Source organism: Terrapene carolina, unplaced genomic scaffold (genome assembly GCF_002925995.2).
Source record: "Terrapene carolina triunguis isolate 2854851 unplaced genomic scaffold, T_m_triunguis-2.0 Scaffold111, whole genome shotgun sequence".
Taxonomy (NCBI): Eukaryota; Metazoa; Chordata; order Testudines; family Emydidae; genus Terrapene; species Terrapene triunguis.
This window is the reverse complement of record NW_020664462.1, coordinates 19,803,437-19,824,495: the sequence shown is the minus strand read 5'-3', so window position 1 is coordinate 19,824,495 and position 21,059 is coordinate 19,803,437. Positions and strand designations below refer to the sequence as shown.

Genomic DNA, 21,059 nt, shown 5'->3' with positions numbered 1-21,059 from the left:
TTCCCCACTGTACAGCTCCCACCAATGCTGATACCAGTTCATCGGAACTAGTGGTAGTATGGTGGGAATCTTTGTAAAATTCCCTACTACAGCCACATTCTAAAGCTTACTCTTTGCTCTTTCACAGGAGCTCCTGCATTCTTTGATTTTGCTGCTACTGACTTAAATGGGAGCAGGATTGGATCCAATGTGCTTCTTGTAAATCAAGGCTTTGAACTGAGAATGATCACTTCTTGGCCTTTTGACTAAGATCAAGTGCAGCATCTATTATTATCAGTTTAATGTCTGATGCATCTCTGGCTGGGGATTATGTATTAAATGGGTTTTTGGAACTAGAAGATGGTCTAGCAGCTTGCTCCTTCCTTTCCAAAAAGTGTCTCCAGGAACTCCTTGGAGGAGGAAGGAGAGAGAAAGAACTGAGGATGTTCAGTCTGCTTGTTATAATACAGCAACTGGTTTAATGCAGGGATTCCCAAACTACCGTCCCGGGTAGTGCGCTGGTGCATGCAACTGCATTCTCCAGTCAAGCTCTTAGTAAATCTTTAACTCCACGTTACTCATGTTGTAAGCTCGTTCAGTGTTATACAAAACTCTGTTTTCCCTATTTGAACACCACCGTTTGCTCTCAACATTTTTTAAAAGTGTAATGTTACTAAAACTGGTTTCAAAGAGATCTTGAAGCATTTCTTTGAGTGCATATTGCTAGGGATTTCTATCATCACAATTGTTTACATTAAAATGAAAAGGAAATATGTACATTGTTTATTTACAGTGTTATAGTTTATATATATATAATAATTAAAATGAATAATTTTCCTCAAGAAGAGTTAATAGTGGGCTGTAGTGCCTATTGCAGCTGCATACGTGGGCCTCAGGGGAAAAAGTTTGGAAACCCCCAGTTTAATGAATATGGAGCAATGAAGAAAGGCACTGCTTTGTATTATATCTTTATATTTTCATTGTTAACTGTCATCCTTATAATAAGAGAACTGATTTCCCAACCACTTTTAACAGTGTCTACACATAGTATCCCTCCTTTCAGCTTCCCTAGACTCATTAAATGAAAGTCATGATTTGTGAGGGATAAGCATGGACACACTATAATCTAAATAAAACAAGAACAGAATTGCAGTTAGGTCCATCCCCAACCAATGGAATATATAAATGTGTATATATACACACACACACATATATGCTTTCACGAAAGAGTACTCACTGCTTGTTTATTTCTTGGTTGTGGAGAATGTAATTCAAAATGAACATATTAGAATATGCTGAAAGTTGTTAGAGGGAAAAAAAGGGAATTCAGGACATCTGAGTATTATTTCTATCTCTGATGCTGAATTTGGGTAAATTGCTTGGCACCTGTGTGCAGTGTTGCCACCAGCTAGGTCCTTACACATCTGTCATTCCAAACAATCAGGAGCCCCTCTAGGTTCAACATTCTGTCCCTGCTCCCAGGTAAAGCACATGATCTTCTCACAGGTAACATGGGGAACCTAGAAACGAGATCTACTGCAACACATTGATTCCCCCTGTGGACATGAGACTTAGTGTTCCTCACTCCCTTAAAATGGGATGATAATACTTAGCTCACAGTGTGAAGACTAACTCACTATTTTGTAAAGCACTTTGAAATTAAAGAGCATTATAAAAGAGGTAAGTATTAGGACTTGTCCACACTTGAAAATTAATTTGGATGAAGGTACCACTCTTACTCTGAAATAAGAATGTCCAAAAATAGTTATTCAGGGATATTCCAGAATAGTTATTCTGGAACAACTCCATGTAGAAAAGGCTTTATTATACCTCGTTACCCTTCCAGAAATTATGTAAAATAATTTGTTTTGCTTGTTTAATTCATACTGTAGTCATTTTTAGACATAAAAAGGTCACGGAGGAGAGAAAGAAAGGGAGTTGTGAATGACATACAAGAACGTGACCCGATGCCCTAACCTTGAGCATCAAATTTCTACAAAAGAGCGGGCTGGCGAGGGCACTGTGTTTGTACAGCGCCAAGCACACACCATTAGCACATAAATAGCCATCAGATGCAATATACTGAAAATAATTGTCACGCAGACAAAAACATGGAGCAACAAATGTCGATGCCACAAAATGCTGCGGAAAATCGAACCAAACCGGTGGGACTTTTGAAGCAAGCCCCCAAGGGCTGCCTAGCGTGGCACGGTACCGAAGGGCACGACAGCGTTGCTGGCGACCCCTTACCCATGACCGGTCCCAGCAGAGGCGTAGCGAGCACCCTCCGACCGGAGGGGCCCCGCAAGGAAGGGGGCCACTAAAAGTGGCAAAATAAATACCACATTCCAGTTTCTGCATTGTAAGGGGCCCCGCCCGGACATATGTTTGGAAGGGGCCACCGTTCGGAGGGGTAACGTTCTTTGTTGCTAGGGCCCTGGGTCCCAGAAATGCCCGGGGGAGCGCAGTCACGAGCCCGGCGGAGCGGCGCCCTCCAGCGCACGGCGTCACCCGGCTCGCAGCGGCGGGGCAGAACCCAGCCACCTGGCTTGCAGCAAACTTCGCCGCTGGTCCGCACGCGGCTCGCCCTTCGCCCGTCCCCGCGCGCCAGCGGCGCTCCCGGGAGCGTTCCATTCCGCCCTGCGGAGGGGCTGCCCGCCGCCCGGGAAGGTGGGGGGGGCTCGAGCGCACCCCCTAGGGGCGTGCGGGGGGTGCTGCACCCGGCGGGTCACGTGCGTGTGACAGCCGCTCTCGCTGGCCGCGGCAGCCGCGCCGCAGTTCCACCCGCAGCAGCCGTCTCGAGCGCTTGCCGGAGCCGGATCGCGCGGAGCCCGGGCGCGCTGTGCAGGAGTCACCCCGAGGGTTGCACCGGGCGGGGGTCGGGCTAGACCGAGCCGCGGGGCCCAGGAGCTGCAAGCTGCAGGCGGCGGCGGCCATGGCGGGGCTCCCCTGAAGGAAGCGGCGAGGGAGGAGGAGGAGGAGAAGAGGAGAAATCTCTGCATTCCCTCCACCCCATCCCTGCGCGCGGACTCCCCGTCCGCCTCCCTCCTGTATGCACCGCTGAGACCGCGCGAGGACTCTGGCATCCACCGCAAGCCCCCCACGTTCCCCCCTTTTCTGTTGCAAACAAAGAGAAGAGAGAGGAGGGGAGAGAAAATCTCCTTGGCTCGAGTATGGCGGACCGCAGCCTTGAGAGCATGTCCCTGCCTCTGGAGGTGAGAGCCAGGCTGGCTGAGCTGGAGCTGGAATTATCGGAAGGTAAATGATTTGTGATCGTCCCCCTAATTTCCACCCCAGCCTCGCCCGCCGGGAGACCCGAGGGGACCCAGCCCCGGGGCTGTCTGCAGTTCCAAGGTGGTGGGAGCAGTAGGCTAGGAGGAGAACTGGGGAGTGGGGGGAGTGACACTTCAATGGGGGGGTTCCCTAGATGGTTGATTGTCTCTACTGCAGTGTGTAACCTCTAGTCCCCAGCTTTGTGTCCTCATCTCCTGTGTGTATTTTCCATGGTACAATTGTTTCCTGTGAGTGTCAGTTTCTCCTGGTATGTGACACAGGCTAAGGAATGGGGGGAGGGGGAAATCCCACAGAACATTGGGTTGATTTTTCCTCTTTCTCCTTGTGACTCTTGATGAGGAATTTGCTGCATTTTCAATTTCTCGGGAAACTGGTTCATTTCATATTTTTTTTGTGGTTGCTTTTATTTTCTCACTAATGCCTGATGGCGCCTGTTGTCTCTTTTTTTTCTGCCCCTTCCCCCCACTACCTTTTTCTGAGGCTGTGTAATTTTTTTTCTGACTGTAAATTCCTCCTCCTCCTCGCTGCCTCTCCTGCCACAGTGCTGGTGGAGATGGAAGAGGGGGCTTTGGCAGCAGGATTTGCTGCTCCAGTGTTGCATGTTTTATTACGGAAGATGGAAAAATCTTAAGGGCTGGGCTTGCAGGGATTCCTGTCCTGCCAAGAAAATGCAGTATTACAAAAATCTGCCATGTACTTTGTTACAAAACCTATTTGAATATATCCAGGGACTGGCGGTAAAGTCCATGCAGCTGAGTCAACATTTAAATCAGTTGCAACAAAATAATAATATATAGGAAGGTTTATTAAAAAAACAGGTTAATTAATTCTTTAGGGGAAACAAGGATTTTACATTAAAAATGTTTAAACGACTTTTCTGTTTAATTGCGAGCTTGGGATCATTCTCCGGTTTGGTCTGTTTGGATGCTCCACGGATTCCCTGGATGGGAAAGATGTCAGTGTAATTCTCATATTATTATTGTTCCTGTGATTTGGAGGATAAGCTGAAGAGACTAAACCCTCCACCCAGCGTGTTTCTCGCTTCACATTTTGATGTGTGTCAGATTGGGTTAAGTAACGAGATGTACCGAATGATTATTTTGTATCAGGATTACTTATTGGTTGGCTACTAACGAGTTCATGTGTTCAAATGTCACACTAAATCTATAATTTGTATCTAATATATTCCTCTCTGGGGAAGAGAGTGAGACTATTTCTATATCATAACGCTAGAGTTTGCTGTGTCCAGGAGTAAAATTCTGCTGATGGTTGGTTGGTCCCTCTCTCTTATCAAAGACAATTAACGTTCATCCACCTCTGAAAGGCTGTTAGAATGACGCTTAACAGAAGGGGGAAAAATAACCCAGCATGTCCTAAATTAGTCGTTGGAATAGCTCAATATATCTAACTTCATTTTTTGTAACGGTTTTAGAAGGGCTTGTTGCCAGAAAGTAAAATGCACTCATGCCAATTTCCACAGCAGGGAGGAGCTGATGTTGACATTGTATTTTCCTTTTAACGCTTTCAGGGTGAAGAGGAGAATGAGCTACTGGGATTGCTTGTGGCTCTGTGCATTGCTCTGAGTCCTGTAGCTTTTTTCAGTGCCCTGAAATCTTGAAATAAGGAGACTAAAAAGCAAGATTGTCTTATTGCAACCTACTGTGCATTGATTGGCCCTTATCTGTGCTAATAGGGCCAGGAAAAGCGGACTGTTTATACTAGAGTATGCCTGATACCCAGCATTCTGGCTGCAAGTAGAGATGCTGTTGAGTTCATATACAGTACGATCTATATATCAACAGTTTAGTAATGAAAACAAATTTAATATATACTGTATTGTCAGCATGCTATAATCAATCTGAATATAGCTTCCCTAAGAATGATATATTTCTATGGTAAAGAACACAGCATAATCCAGTAATGTATTGAGGAAGTAGGATATGGTTAGCCATTAGACATTTGTACACACATTCATTCAGCTTCATCCCTGGTGTAATTATTTACTTCATTGGAGTTCCGGCAGGTGTGAACTTAGCCCACTAACAATATCTCTTTCTTTGTGCCACTGCACCCAACTCCTAGTGGACAGTATGGCCAGTGTCTTCAAAACATTGGCACCTATATTTTGGAACTCTAAATACCTGAATGGTTTAATATTTTTTTTGGGGGGGGGAGGGGAGACCGAGCACCATTGAAGTGACTTCACTTAAATGAGTGGTCTAAATGAAGTAAATCTAATGGTGATTGCAGGTGCTCAGCACCTCTGAAAATTAAGCCACTCATTTGTTAACTTTAGGCATCGACATTTGAAATTTTTGGCCTATGCCCACAATTTCCCAAGGTAGATATATCTCTACCTACAATATGATCACTAATTTTAGAAGCTGAAGTTGTAGATATCTAAGATTGGTAATGTGCTTATCGCGCTAGCACAGTATTTTAAATGGTTTTCAGAGCAATTTTGCATTGCTAGGCTCTGATCCCACAAACATTTGTGGGTACTTAATTTTGCTACTTTGAACAGTTCCATTGAAATCAATGGCACTGCTCACAATAGTAGAGTTAAGCATATGCATCATATGCTTGCAGGATCAGGGTCTTGGTATGTGTTGCAGTTATGATATGCTAGTGTGTCTGTATATTAAGGCCCAGTTTCAGGAAACTCGGGAGAGCAAAGAGATTCAGGACAGCACTTAAGCACTTGCAGAAAGTTATGCATATTCTTAAGTCCTGTGAAAGTTAATGGGACTTAGAGATGAGCTTAATTTAAAGCATTTGCTTCCTGAATGAGGGCTTACGGAAGAAAACTGTTGTAGAGATGTTGATTGTGTGAAATGATTTATTGCATTGCTTATGCTTATATGTTTTAGTGTGTCTGTCCAGCAACACCGTGTTGACACATCCACAAGCTGTGTGTCTTATAACTGTAAGTTGTACCAGTGCATTCTGGGACTCCTGGTGCATCTGTCCCATAGTGCAAAACACACTTGTGGGCACCAGAGGCTTTTGGGCAACTTCCAGATGAAAATTGCTGCATTTTGGAAAGGAGTGAGCCATTGACTGATTGTTTGTGGTTTCTTATTCTAGAGCTAAATACTTCTCAGGTGTTGTAATCAGCTTGTACAAATGATGGGCTCAATCCTGCAAGTATTTATGCATGTGCAGAACTTCATACGTATTCGTAGTCTCACTGGAGAGCAGTGCTGTGTCACAGGCACACAAGACACTGTATGGATCTTACAACCTCAGTGTCTTTCAGCTTGGTTTTTTGGGGGGGTGAGAGGGGGGCAGCAATATATTTTCACTTACAAAGAGATTCTGATCTTCTTGCTTAAGCTGGGTAGTGCCTGACTTCATGCAAAATCTCATTGAATTCAGTGGTCAGGGTAACCACACTACTTGCCAGGTAACCACATGACCTGCCCCATAACCAGTTAGGGTATGATGTGACGTGTATGGGACAAGGTAAGGTAGTGTCCTATGATTTTTGTCCAAATCTTGAGGCTGACTTCCATTGCTTTGCGAGGAGGAGATGTACATTCTGAAAGTGTTGAATTTGTAGGGCTCATGTTGTGATTGTCAGGGACGACTGACCAAACGTCTGCAGCAATCCTTGTCTACATTTCCACTGGTGACAGGCTTACCTCTGGTGAAGTCTGAAAATAATTATTTTAAAAAAAAAATACAATTGTTAAAGGGTTTTAAAATGTAGTATGGGTGTAGAATTCAGTTAACCATTTTCAGATCATGTTACTTTTCTTAATGTGATTTAAAAGTTGGTGTGGCCAGAGTCTCAAGAACCTAAGCAAAAACCTGCAAAAACCTTATAGTGTATGTCTTCAGTCTAAATCCATGTGAGTTGGTGAAATATGTATGTGTGTACTGTAAATTCATCACCTGAGAAGTAAAGTCCACTTTCATGTTAAGTGTTGAGGTGTAATTTTATGTTCAGTTTAAGGCATTAGTATATATTTTACCATGAAGTTTCCCCTTAATGTTGGAGCAGGGAGAAATGTTAGAAATGTTACAATGTATCTCTGAAAATATAGAAATGCAAAACAATAGTTTGTGAAGGTGTTTTAGGTAAGTAGTGGGTCTTCTATCATCCAGTTCAATATTCTCTAAGATGTTTGGCATTTGTACGAGTGTGTGTGCATGTACACTGGCAGATTACCTGCTTGCTCTGAAGCTCTGTAGTAGTTTCCACTGTCTGTACTGGTGCTTGCATAGCTGATGAACTGTAGCTCTTCTGGGCTGATGCAATCAGCATCTCACTTCACAGTGTAGTTCTTTAAGGCTGTTTGCAATTTTATGAGTCTTTAGTTTTCTAACCCTGTATAATTTTTTTACTGGATGGAATTAGATGAATCATCTTATTTTCTACTAACTGAACATCTGATGTAATAGTAATAAAAGTGTTTTGTAAATGTCTTTGCATTAGAAAATATCAAAATTAAAAGACTCATCCATTTCTTAAAAGCTCCTACCAATTAGAAAGATTTGCTGTAGAAATACTTCTTTCTTTTTTTTGTCTTAATTTAAGGATACACAAGATTACATTGCCCTTTAAATTACTTTCTGATCCTAAATTAATTGGGAAAAGATGCTTTACATTTCTTCCATTATTTTATCCAAGTGTCCGATAACCTTGTAGAAACACTTAAGGAACCACAGATGCCATATGGAAAATGTGAAAGACATCCTGTTCAGAAATTATTCTCACTATATGCTGTATATGTTAATTTCTTTCCTCCTTCATTTTAAGAATATGAGGCATAGAGTTTTTTGTGTATGAACCTTTCCCAAAAGAATATTTTTCATAAAATGTCAGCAGAGGGTCTGGACACACATTCAGCTAATTAATTTGGCCCTCAGTTTTAGTTATGTCCATTGGCCCCATTATGTGCATTAATGTTTGGATTTATTGCGTTGTTGTTTGGCCCAGGTTGCAAATTAATTTATTGGTTCTAGGGCTCTGTGGGCCCCACCCCCATCTCTTCTTTTTGTGTCTGTTACTATGCAGTGTTTCCTTCAGGATAGGAAAGCAAGGGCCTCATACACTACTAGAATCATACAGTCAGCAAAAATACAAGTGCTTTCAGAAGGGAGATGTAGCTGGCAGGGTCTACCATGGAAACTAAAAGCAGCAAACCTGCATGTCTGGATATACTCATCGGGTTGGGGCCAGGGAACTTTAGTTCCTATAGTTAGTACTTAAGCGTGATGTTAGCCAGCTTACCCTGTACCAGCATAGCAGGGTTAAGACTGGAAACCTGATTAACTACCATACCTGTATGAATTTGGGAACACGGTAATGCTTTTGCTTCAATTCATTCTTCAACAGATGGTACTCTAGCAAATGGGTACAACCAACCTGTCCAGTGGGATCTAAAGAAACTTTTTTTTTCCTTTAAGGTGAAGCTCTTGTCATCAGTTGTGCTGGACAGTGCCCTGGTTTGAGAGCGAGAGCAAGAGAGCTGATTGATTGTTTTATAAATGCAGCCAGATTCGCTCATGAGTTAACGCTCTCATTTAAAGCAAGGGAATCAGAGCTTTAATATTTGTTACATTTGTAGTTATTTGGCTTTGCTCTGATATCTGAACTCAAGACCTTTAGTGGATGTTGATGCATCACAAGGATTTCCTAATGGCACTAGTCTGCCTTGGCTACTCATTTATTTGAAATGCATTTTAATGTCTTGTAAAAGATAGTATGCATATTCCAAGGATTTCCCCAAAGCAGCTCTCCTGAAAGTATGCTCTAAATACACCATTATTTGAGGTTGCTATTGAGCAACGTTTATGGCGAAGCGTTACACTTGATAGATCATTCAGATGATCAGTACTGTGTTACACAACAGAGACACCATTGCTTCTCTTCTCAAGAACGTGTGAAAATTGCCTCAGGGGCATCAGTTTTGTTGGTAAAGCAGCCAGCCAGCAATTTATTTCTAACAAGAATAAATGGAGTGAGGGCCTGGCCTTTCTTACACTACATGTTGCCTATCTCTTGTTCTACTGCACAGTCCAGCGGGTAAAAGCCTAATATTACGTTCCCTTGCCAAACTATACAACTTCATGTATATTGTTATTCAAAATAAATAACTAAATATGGAGATATACCTATCTCATAGAACTGGAAGGGACCCTGAAAGGTCATTGAGTCCAGCCCCCTGCCTTCACTAGCAGGACCAAGTACTGATTTTTGCCCTAGATCCCTAAGTGGCCCCCCCTCAAGGATTGAACTCACAATCCTGGGTTTAGCAGGCCAATGCTCAAACCACTGAGCTATCCCTCCCCCCACTATATAATACCTTTATGCTATAAGAAGATAGTCTAGCCCACATCTAAAAATATTCTTCCATATTTTGGAGTGCGCTGTCACATTTAGATTCAAACAGTCTTTACCCCGGTAACTCCATTTACTCCTTCATATAAAGGGAAGCACAGATTAAACTTCCCTTTAATTTTTTTCAGAAAAATGATTATTAAAAAAATCTCATTCTATATAAAACACAGGTATAATGGGAATGGAGAGCAGTAGAAAGATAAGTGTCTCTCCATAGGGGAGAGAGGGAGGCAGCCCTAGTCTACACATACAAATTAGATTGAGTTAACTACAGTGCTCAGGGCTGTGAAAAGCAACAGAGGGTCCTGTGGCACCTTTAAGACTAACAGAAGTATTGGGAGCATAAGCTTTCGTGGGTAAGAACCTCACTTCTTCAGATGCCGACGAAAGCTTATGCTCCCAATACTTCTGTTAGTCTTAAAGGTGCCACAGGACCCTCTGTTGCTTTTTACAGATTCAGACTAACACGGCTACCCCTCTGATACAGGGCTGTGAAGTTTCACATCCTGAGTGCTGTAGTTTGGTTGACCTAACCCCAATGTAGAGCACAGCTGGGTTGATGGAAGAATACTTCCGCTGACCTAGCTACCACCTCTGGGAGAAGTGGATTATCTACATCAATGGAAAAACCCCTTCTGTGGTTGTAGGAAGTGTCTGCGCTACAGCGGCACACTTGTAGTGTAGACATATCCAGAGAATCCTAAATGTACTGTATCCCTTCTGTACTTAAAATCCACTGACTTAATAAGTTTTATAAGAGGATATTTGTATAAAGCATCAAGCAGGACTTTTTTTTTTAAATAACTGCATTAATTCTTCAACAACTGTCAGACAAGATGACTCACTGCTGTATAAGAATTCACCACAGTACATAGCAGATTTGACATAAACTCTTAATCCTTGTGAAATTTTGCATGTATATTTCCCACCTCCTCTGTGGGTGAGCTCTTGTCTATGCTGAAGTCCTGATGATCCCACTCTGCCCCCCTTCCTAAAGACCAGTTTTGGTGTCCCCCGTCATCTAGCTGAGGACGGGATGTGAACCACTGTCCAGAGCTCATAAACAGTGTTCTGTAACTGTCTAGAAAGGTCACTATTGTAATGTTTCCTTTCTTTCCTCAACTCATGAGGCTGAGATTGGTGCATTTCCAGTCCCCTGCTGTCCTGTGCAGTGTTTATTTCTGTCTCCTTCTTATGTTATTAAAGTAAGTATATGCTGAAAATCTAAGTCTTGGTTTCACATAATACCACTTGACTTGGTGATGCAAATCAGAGAATTGCTTATTTTAGGGTTGTGCAACTCAGTCAAATGAGTTTTACAGTAATGTTAACTAGAGCTTCTAATTGCTTGATCAAGTTTTCAGTACCACTACTAAGTACATCCTTAAAAAACTATGAAATAGATTGGGGCACATTGTCCTCTGCTGCAGTAAAGCACAGAGGGGCAACTCATCTTGAGGAATTCCCTGCAAATTGTTCCCTGAGGCAAGAGGTGCTTGGAAGGCCACAACATTAAGAGGATCTATGTTGCCTTGAACTGGAGTCTCCTGAGGCTTCTCAGTAGCAGCTGTAGAGGAGACCCAGAAGGAGTTAATGCAGTTCTAAGTACAAATGGGAGAATTTTAGACGGGGAGGTTTGCAGAGAATGGTGCTGAAGCATGGCCAGTTCTTGATTCCTAATCTTTCTCTTCCTCTAAGCCTGGTGGAGTTCTAGCAGAGCGGCTTCTGCAGGATGCAAGGGGGGATGGGAGGAGTGTGCCATGGAGATGGCACTCCTGCACCCCCTTTTTGCAAGGGCAGTGAGAGAACTAGGCCATCTAAGAAGCAATACTTGAGTTGCTTGACTTGGTCAACACTTAGATCACGTATATACAATAATATAGTTACCATAACTTTCATACATTGGTGTCTAAATCCGGATACACTGATCAGCAGTAAGTATCTGTGACGTTGTGCAGTCTATATGGTTTTATAAAAATATAAGTGAATATAATGTAACTGGGATATGCTTCATGCAAAAGGTCTCTTGTAAGGTATCATTACAAAACTCATAATCTACTGAGTGTGATCATCCTATTTGTAGAAATGTACCACTCTTCTATCTAAAACTAGAAATATAAAATATAACTCTGAGGGCCTATTGTAATTATGTAAAGTGTGGGCCATTAAGGATGGTTTGGAATCTTGATGACTCCCATTGTCTGCAGATGGCTGTATTTACCTGTGAGTCTTCCTGTATATGTGTGTGCTGGCAAGTGAGTAATGAAGTCTTGCAGTGACATGTGATCATGTCACCTGAACTGGAATCCATCTTTAACCTGGTGCTTTTCCAGTGAGGGGGGGTGGAAACCCAGAGGGACAAAGGGTTCCCGCCTTATGCAAAAGATATATAAAGGGGTGGAACAGAAGAGAGAGAGAGAGGAGCCATCATGGAGAATCCCCTAGCTAACACCTAAGCTGGAACAAGAGCTGTACCAGGGGAAAGAATTGTGCCCAGGCCTGGAAGGTGTCCAGTCTGAGAAAAACTTACTGAAGCATCTCTGAGGGTGAGATTATCTGTATTTAGTTTGATTAGGCATAGACTTGCGCATTTTATTTTATTTTGCTTGTGACTTACTTTGTTCTGTCTGTTACTACTTTGAACCACTTAAATCCTACTGTCTGTATTTAATAAAATCACTTTTTATTTAGTAATTTACTCAGAGTATGTATTAATACCTGGGGGAGCAAACAACTGTGCATATCTCTCTATCAGTGTTACAGAAGGCGAACAATGTATGAGTTTGCCCTGCATAAGCTTTATGCAGGGTAAAACGGATTTATCTGAGTTTAGACCCCATTGGGAGTTGGGCATCTGTGTGCTAAAGACAAGCACACTCCTGTGAGCTGTTTTCGGGTAAACTTGCAGCTTTGGAACAAGTGATTCAGACCCTGGGTCTGTGTTGGAGCCAGACTGGAGTGTCTCGCTCAGCAAGACAGGGTGCTGGAGTCCTGAGCTGGCAGGGAAAACAGAAGCAGGGGTAGTCTTGGCACATCAGGTGGCAGCTCCCAAGGGGGTTTCTGTGATCCAACCCGTCACAGTATCCAGGTGTGGAACTGGGCACCCAAATGTACAGTAAAAATTTAAAATTATGCCCTATGTGTTAACTGCTCGCAGGGACCTCTTTTACTTTTTTTTTTTTTAAATCATCCTACCTTGGGCAGTTTGAGTAAAGCCAACAAGAAAGCTGACTACCAGAGCGATTCTAATATGAAAAGAAAGAGCCATTGTGAAGAGTTGTTGTATGTTACTAGCGCTAATAATCAAGGATTAGCTGAAAAGTGCAGAAATTATTCCTAGGGATTATAGACTACATGATGTTTCATTTCTAGAAAGCAGTATCAAGTATGGGTCTACTCTTGGGGCTTGTGGGGCCATGAATCCAGATATTTGTATGACTGAATAGGTAGGGCAGTAGCTAAGGAGGGAAAGAAGGGAAAATTAAAATATTGGTTGTTCTGAAACATAAATAAAATTGTAATATGAGGATCTGTCTGGTCCTGTTGCAATATATATGTCTTGTGACTTGCTATCTGGAGTCAGACAACATATTATACCTGATCTAAGTTAATGATGACATCAGACATTTCTTTTTTCAAACATATTTTGACTACGTATGTAAATCAAAACCAAAAATATTAACAGATCCATCCAGTTTCTTATATTAAAAGGAAAATTTTTGTGAAAAATGTGTCCCCTTTCTTTGGCTGAAAGAATTTGAATTCAGAAAGTTTTCAGCCAGCTCCACTGGAAATGTCAAAGTGTTGGTAATGGAACACTGTGTTTTACTTCTAGATCACTGGCTCAAAGACTGCCTAGACTGGCAGAGGTTGAAAGTTTTTGGTTGGCTTTATGACCCGTGTGAAGTAAATTGACAGTCTTGTTCCTAGTGCACAGATGTCCACACCACAGAAAACAACTTTGTTGCTAGGATCTTTTTATTTAGCAATCCCTGCAGAAAGCCCAAGACTGAATGCACATAGCAGCTGAACTATCTTTTCATTGCCAAAAGTGGCCCTTTTAGGTTAAAGATGCAGTACATTGGCAGGATGATGTGAGGAAGTTTTCACTTCTCTTGTTTATTTTGTACCTGTTCAGTGACCAAATGGAGGAAATTGGTCTTGAGGAATATAAATCTGGTATGTGTATTAGCACAAATTCACTTAATGTTTTTGAAAAGATTAAAAAATCATATAATTGTTACAGCTTTTTCATAACTCTGTCTACTTTCTAACTACACTAACATAAGTAATTTTTCAGTTTGTAGTTTTAGACCTTGAAATCACAGCAAATAATTAATAGTTTAACACCTTTTTCTGGCCATGAGTTTGTGAAACACATTGATTCACAATTCATATTCCACTTAAAGATATTGTGCATGGATCAACAATTTTCATGGCTATTGCTCATTATTTTCTTGATACGCTGATGTTTCATTCTCCCACTACTGTCTTCAAGCTAGACTGCCACACTGTCGTCATTGCAAGCAAATCCGAGGAAAATTGGGATCTTATACGCTCTCTTTTCCCCTTGCTGAGTGGAATGTGATTCAGATAAATAGCTAATATTTTGATGAAGCGTCTGCACAAATAAAACCAGACTGCACTGTGGTGACATGTGAGCAGTTCCATTTTGCTAAAGAATCTTAAAATGAAAATTGCAATTCAAATGCTGTTATAGCTGTCTTTTAACAGATGTCTGAGGATGAACAAACAGCACTTATCTAGTGAAATGGCAAAATGCAGAGACTTAGGGATCTATCTTGCTACCATTGACATCAGTGGCAAAACTTCCATTGATTTCTAAGGGGGCAGGAGTAGCTCCTTATTCTATACAACGTGATTAAATAGACTGAAGATGTAAACAAACCATTGCAAAATGCACACACCTTTTTTTGAGTGTAAAAATCTAGGGGTTAGCTTTATTTCCTTGGAGGCAGAAAAATATATTACATTGCTGGGCTGTTGGAGTGAATCTTAGTGCTAAGTGATAAAATAACAGATTGGCAACATTTTTAATTGGCTCAGTGTTATAATAGAGTAGGTTGGTTTGTTGTGAGGAGCAGCAACAAAAGTGGTTAGCAGGAATTTTATTCCCTCATTTTATTGTGGTATAAAATTGTATTGGAACTTATGTTTCTACTGATGATATGTTTGATCTCTCTGTGTGTCAACTACAAGCCTCAGGAGTTGGTGTCTGTGTGTAATATCTGCACCGTGAAATTCTCTCCAGTTTTGCATAAAAGTGGTGCAGTAGTTTGAGAGTAAGACCCTTACTATGGTTGTCAGAAGTCCTGGGTTCAAGTGTTGTATGTTTGCTTTAATTGGAAGCTGCACTCTATTTTGGAAAGTGTTTACTCAGAAAAGAAGTTTGGAGTCACGGTGGATAACCAGCTTAACACTGACTGCCTGTGTTATGTGGCCAAGAGATCAAATGCAATCTTTGGATGTATAATCAAGGGAATACTGAGAAGAAATAGGGAGGTGTTATGATCACTTTATACAACCTTAGTGAGAGCGTTACTGGTACTGTGTCCGATTCTGATGTCCATACTTTAAGAAGGATTTTGGCAAATTGAAAATGGTTCAGAAAAGAGCTACAAGAATAAAGAAAGGCCTGGAAAACCTGCTTTGCAGGGTACGTCTATGCTGAAATAAAAGATGGGGGTGCCAGAGCCCCAAAAGTGCTCCAGAGCAGTTTTACAGCCTCACAGTCTATGCCCCAGGAGCCCAAGTTAGCTGACCTGGGACAGCTGTGGGGGTTTAATGGCTGTATAGACATACCCACAATGAGAAACCAAAGAAGCTCAATCTATTTAGCTTAACAAAGAAAAGGTTAAGAGGTGACTTTATGTACTAAGAGTAACATATTTGGGGGAAAGATTTCTGATAGGAGAGGGCTCATTTACCTAGGAGACAAAGGCATAACGAGAGCTAGTAGCTGGAAGCTGAAGCTAGACTTATTCAGATTAGAAATAAGGCACACATTTTTAATAGGGTAATTAACCATTGAAGCAACATACCTAGGGATGTGATGGATTCGCTGTCACTTGAAATCTGTAAATCAAGACTTGATGTCTTTCTAAAAGATGTACTGTAGCTCAACCAGAAGTAATGGGCTTGACGCAGGAATCGCTTGTTGAAATTCTATGACCTGTTTTATCCAGAAGGTCAGACCATATGGTCATAATGGCTGGTTCTGGCCTTAAAATCTATGAATATATGAATAAAAGTCCCAGCACAAAAGTAACTTGAGGTGTCTCCCTTCCCCTCCCATCTTGTGCAATGTGGAGTCTGTTTTAAAATTTGAAAAGACACAAACCTTCATACATTTTTAATTTATCAAAGTATCTTTTTAAAAACAACCTGCTGCCCCTCAAATTGGGGTTAGGTGACATTTACATTTTTTTGTCAACTGTTGTGAGTGGTATAGTTCATATCCATGTCCTCTTGGTAATTTTAAATACTGGTATTACAGCTGAGTGCTTAAGGTTTTACTGGTTCTTGCTAGTTTACAAATGATCAGTTAATGTCTATATGCAATAAATTTAAAAAAAAAATCTGTATCCGCACCATAAATATCTATACACTCTACAGGTTGACAGGATATTAAATACAGTTGGGTCAATAATATGGATTTCAAAAACACCCTTACTACGTACTTACCCTATAGATCAGGGATCGGCGACCTTTGGCATGTGGCCCATCAGGGAAATCCGCTGGTGGGCCGGGCAGGTTTGTTTATCTGCAGCGTCCGCAGGTTCGGCCGATGGCAGCTCCCACTGGCCGCAGTTTGCGTTCCAGGCCAATGGGGGCTGCGGGAAGTGGCGTGGGCCAAGGGATGTGCTGGCTGCTGCTTCCCCCATTGGCCTGGAACAGCGAACCGCAGCCAGTGGGAGCTGTGATCGGCCAAACCTGCAGACACAGCAGGTAAGTAAACCGCCCCGGCCTGCCAGCAGATTTCCCTGACGGGCCGTGTGCCACAGGTTGACGAACCCTGCTATATATTGTAATGACTAATTCAGAAAAAGAACTAGATAAATTCATGAAGGATAGGTCCATCAATGGCTATTAGCCAGGATGGGCAGGGATGGTGTCCCTAGTCTCTGTTTGCCAGAAGCTGGGAATGGGCGACAAGGAATGGATTACTTGATGATTACCTGTTCTGCTCATTCCCTCTGGGGCACCTGGCAATGGCCACTGTCGGAAGACAGGATACTGGGCTAGATGGACCTTTGATCTGACCCAGTATGGCCATTCTTGTATTCTTATGACTACTATATAGCCTATAAGTATCAGGTCAATAATATGGATTTTAAAAGCTTCCTATGTGTGGGTCAATAACCCACTTTTTAAATGGGAAATCATTCTTTTAAATAACCCGGTGAAAGAACCCAATTCTAAGATTGAAAATCCATCCTTAATATGCCCCATTATGCCTGAACATAGACGGGAGGTAAGATCAGAGTGTGTTATATAGTGTGCTGAAATATCTTGGCACAAGGGGACAAGTACACATTTTGATGTGTTTGCTTTGGTCCCATTTAAATCAAAATGTTTGTTTTTTCTGGTTAACTGAATATATATACATATAATATGTGGATTTTGGTTTTTTCCCTTCCCCTTGGAGTTTTGAATTTGGTTTTTAACTGTGTCAGCATAAGTGGCTACAATGCATCCTGTATTTCTACATTCTCCGTATACTAATTTGGAAATGGTGAGTGGCTCTTTCCTACTTCATGCTAAAAGCAGCAGCACAACCAGTTCTCATCAAAAGACTTTTGGCACTGCTCAGAATCGCTTTTCTTTGCTCTGATGTCTTTTCTTTTGCCTCACTAGACAGTCTCAACAACTCATATTTGTTCCTCTGCTTTCTGACAACGAGTGAAGGGTAGGAAAGATACTGGTAGCATATTTCTCCCTTCAGCCTGCCATCATGGGTTCCGTGAGTGCTATGTATTTGCGTTGATGCAGCTGCTTACCCTGAGTAGGAGACAACTTGTCCCATGGGCCTCCCCCACACACAGGCCTCCCAGGTGACCTGAGACAACCACTTGGGGAGGAGAGAGTACAAATGAAGAACAGTCCATTCCTTCTAAGCAGCATAGAGAGAAAATGCAATCTTTCAGTAACAGTCAGAGAGGTAAGAAATGTCAACTTGCCTAGCATGGAGTCTCCCTTTTCTACTCAACCACGTTGTAGCCTTAGCTAGCAGTGCTCGTCAACCATGCTTAGTAGGAGGCCACAGTTATGCTTTGGTGGGTCTGCTACACCACCTTCAGCTTTGGTAAGACATGTAGTAGTACTGGGCTCCAGTCCACAGGGGATGAAGTGAGCTTGAGCAAGTTGGTTGGACTCTGGTGACTGAAAGGGAGCAGGGAGGGGGAAAGAGATCTCTTAACCCAAAAGAGAGCACAACACTGTCAAAGGAAAACTTCCCCATATTCCAGCTTTGAAGTGCCAGATCCCAAAGAGGTAGCTAGAAATTTTAGAGCAAAGAAACACCCTCTGTTCACTAACTTGCTCCCTAACAGCTTTCTCCTGAAAGTATACCCCCACGGTGCTCAGTTTGTCCCTCCTTTATAACAGAAGCTAGCAGAGAAAAGTGGCCTTTTTTCTGTCCAGTGCCAGTCTCCTCATCTGCCTCACTGGGAGATAGATTAACCTTAACTATCCCCTTCCTGTGTGATATGGAATATAATTACTGGAAAGGATAAGGAATATTCAGTATGGTCTGCTTTTTAGAGTAGGAGTATGGGGAGCAGAACTTGTGGATTCTTTTCTTAGCTCTAGAACTGAATACCCTTGACTTTAAGTCTCAGTTGCCCAAATGGGTATAATGATACCTACCTCACAGGGCAGTTGTGAACATTAATGTTTGAATACTGGTTTGGGATCCTCGACTGTTAAGTGTTGTATAAATGGCTGTTTTTAAACTCAATCACAGAAATGCTCATAGTTCTTCTTGGGAGCACAATACATTATCACCGAGAGTTCTGCAGAGCTATAGGAATCAAATGCAAAAGTTCCCAAATACTTGCATAGCCCTTAGTTCACCTGGGCAAGAATTTCAGTACTGCCATCCCCTCCGCTTCCCTCCCCCAAAGGAACAATTTGAAGCATGAAGTCAAGTGATTAGAAAACAAAGGATGAAATAAGAAGCTTCTCAGTGGCTTAAATACATGTCTGGAGGGAAGCCACAAAACGGTGAGGTTTACTAGTGTTTTGCCAGAAGATGTTCCCCTAGCCGTTCCTCTACTCCCAGGATGAGATTCTGGTTGCACAGAAATAAATGGAAAAACTCCCATTGACTTCAATAATGCCCAGGATTTTACTCCCAGTGTTTTGATGCACTTCCTCTTAAAGCAAAGACCAAGTATGACTAGAAACGTTAATACAGGTACTAGTCTCCTCTCTTCCCGATGTGTCTCAGTAATTTTTGATGCTAACATAACATCTTACAATTTCAAATCTCTACTGAGGTGGAACAAGAGCTAAAATCTACTCAGAGTGGGAAAACAATTAGAAAAAACACAATAGGATTCAGACTCATAACTGGGGTTCTGAAGTGCAAACACAATGCAAATAATAATAATCATCCTGTTTTGTAGGAATGGAATTGTTTTTGGAACCTTAAATGTAATAGGGAAACTCATAGGGAATGCTTAATAAAAATAATTTGATATCCGTCTGCTCAAGATGAATAGAGGTCAGAAAAGCCCTATGGCACTCCTGTCATTCTCTAAAAGGAAATACATGGACTGAGATTTGCCTGACTGCTTTTGAGGTCTGCCATTTGGCAGAGAGAAAGTAGCCTCTGCTGGAAAACCTAGGCAGAGATGAACAGGTGGTTCTCTTGCTTTTATTGCTTCACCTAGTTGTTTTCAGTATGGTCTCTGATCACAGGGGATCCATTCTAAAGGATTACTGGATAATTATAGGATGACAGATCATTACTGTTTGTAATAACATATACCGGAAGCAAGAGAGGCATCCTTCACAGATGCATTTTTTGGTCTCATGAATGAGATTCCTGTGTTGTCTGCCTTCCCATCAGTTCCCTTAATCAACAAACTACTGTGTAAGACAAAGGAGGAGATTATTCGGGTTTATTCCCCTTTTGCCAGACTGTAGCTGTCACTGTGGTCTTCTTTTTTCATGCAGTGCTTGCCAAACTGATACCTTGGAGACTGAAGTCTTCTGTGATTAAGGAGACTTAACAGAAGTTCATGCTTTTGAGCAACCAACTACATGAAATTGGAGTATTATATAAACCTGCTGAAGAGCAAATGTTCTGATAATCATACTTGCTGCCTGTCTTTTGTTGTATTGCCACTTATCTTCAGACTAAAGATGTATCATACACATTTAGGGCCAAAATCTGGTATCTTTACTCATTTTGAATAGTACTTACCCCTATACTTGATGTCAATGCGTTGTGGAGTAAGATGCTACTTAATATGTGTACAGGACGGAGAATCTGGCCCTTGGAAAATAAAGAGCTTAATATACTTTATTTAAAAATATAGCTTTGTGGATCAGGATTCCATCCAGCATTTTTTTGTTGGTCTGAAGACCACCCCAAAAATATGCTATTTGTAGCCTATAATTAAAAAAGGAACATCTTGCAAAGAGCAGTTAATGCTTTATAGATGATGAAAGCTATTTGAATTGTTCAAGCATAAAGCACGGATTATAAACCATATCTTCAGATCATCTTTGCATATTTATGAATGCACCTGTTATATAAGCAGTGAAAAATGCTCAGATTCATCCTGTCCTAGGCCCCAGTTATCAGAGTGAAGAAAAACAAGATCATTTGTCAGTTGAAGTATTCTAAATCCAAAGCTGTGCCTTATCTGCATAATAACCTAATGCTAGAGAAAGATACCATTTGCTTTTAGTAGGACTATATTCCTGTGATTGTTTGTGGCTGAATTGCTGCACTGAGTTCTGTGTGAAGATTCCCCCCTCATTTTGCATAATATTGCAGTAATACAAATCAGCTCCAGAATATTGAGGTGTTTTTTATATTTGTAAAAAATCTAAGGGCCACATCTTCAGTTGGAGTAAACATCATAGTTTCAATGGCTTCAATGGATCAATGCCAGCTGAGGAACTTGCTGTAACTATAGCTTCTTTACTTGTATCGTATATGTACTCCTAGGCCAGTGGTTCCCAAACTTGTTCCGCCGCTTGTGCAGGGAAAGCCCCTGGCGGGCCGGGCCGGTTTGTTTACCTGCCGCGTCCGCAAGTTCAGCCGATCGCGGCTCCCAGTGGCCGCGGTTCGCTGCTCCAGGCCAATGGGAGCTGCTGGAAGTGGTGCGGGCTGAGGGACATATTGGCTGCCGCTTCCAGCAGCTCCCATTGGCCTGGAGCAGCGAACCGCGGCCACTGG

General features: G+C 41.9%; 1 protein-coding gene and 1 pseudogene across 5 annotated transcripts in view; both read left to right on the top strand.

The window, feature by feature from the left end:
* The first annotated feature begins 225 nt into the window (after positions 1 to 225).
* On the top strand, positions 226 to 392 carry LOC112102735 (annotated as a pseudogene).
* Positions 393 to 2,924: 2,532 nt separating this feature from the next.
* The window catches only part of DIP2C (disco interacting protein 2 homolog C), a 491,632-nt gene continuing 473,497 nt past the window's right edge, over positions 2,925 to 21,059 (top strand). For all 5 annotated transcript variants that reach the window (XM_026652183.2, XM_026652182.2, XM_026652181.2 and 2 more), the window contains exon 1: positions 2,925 to 3,237. In XM_026652183.2, the coding sequence (XP_026507968.1) occupies positions 3,153 to 3,237 (85 nt within the window). In that variant the 5' untranslated portion in view covers positions 2,925 to 3,152. The remainder of the gene's footprint in view (positions 3,238 to 21,059) is intronic.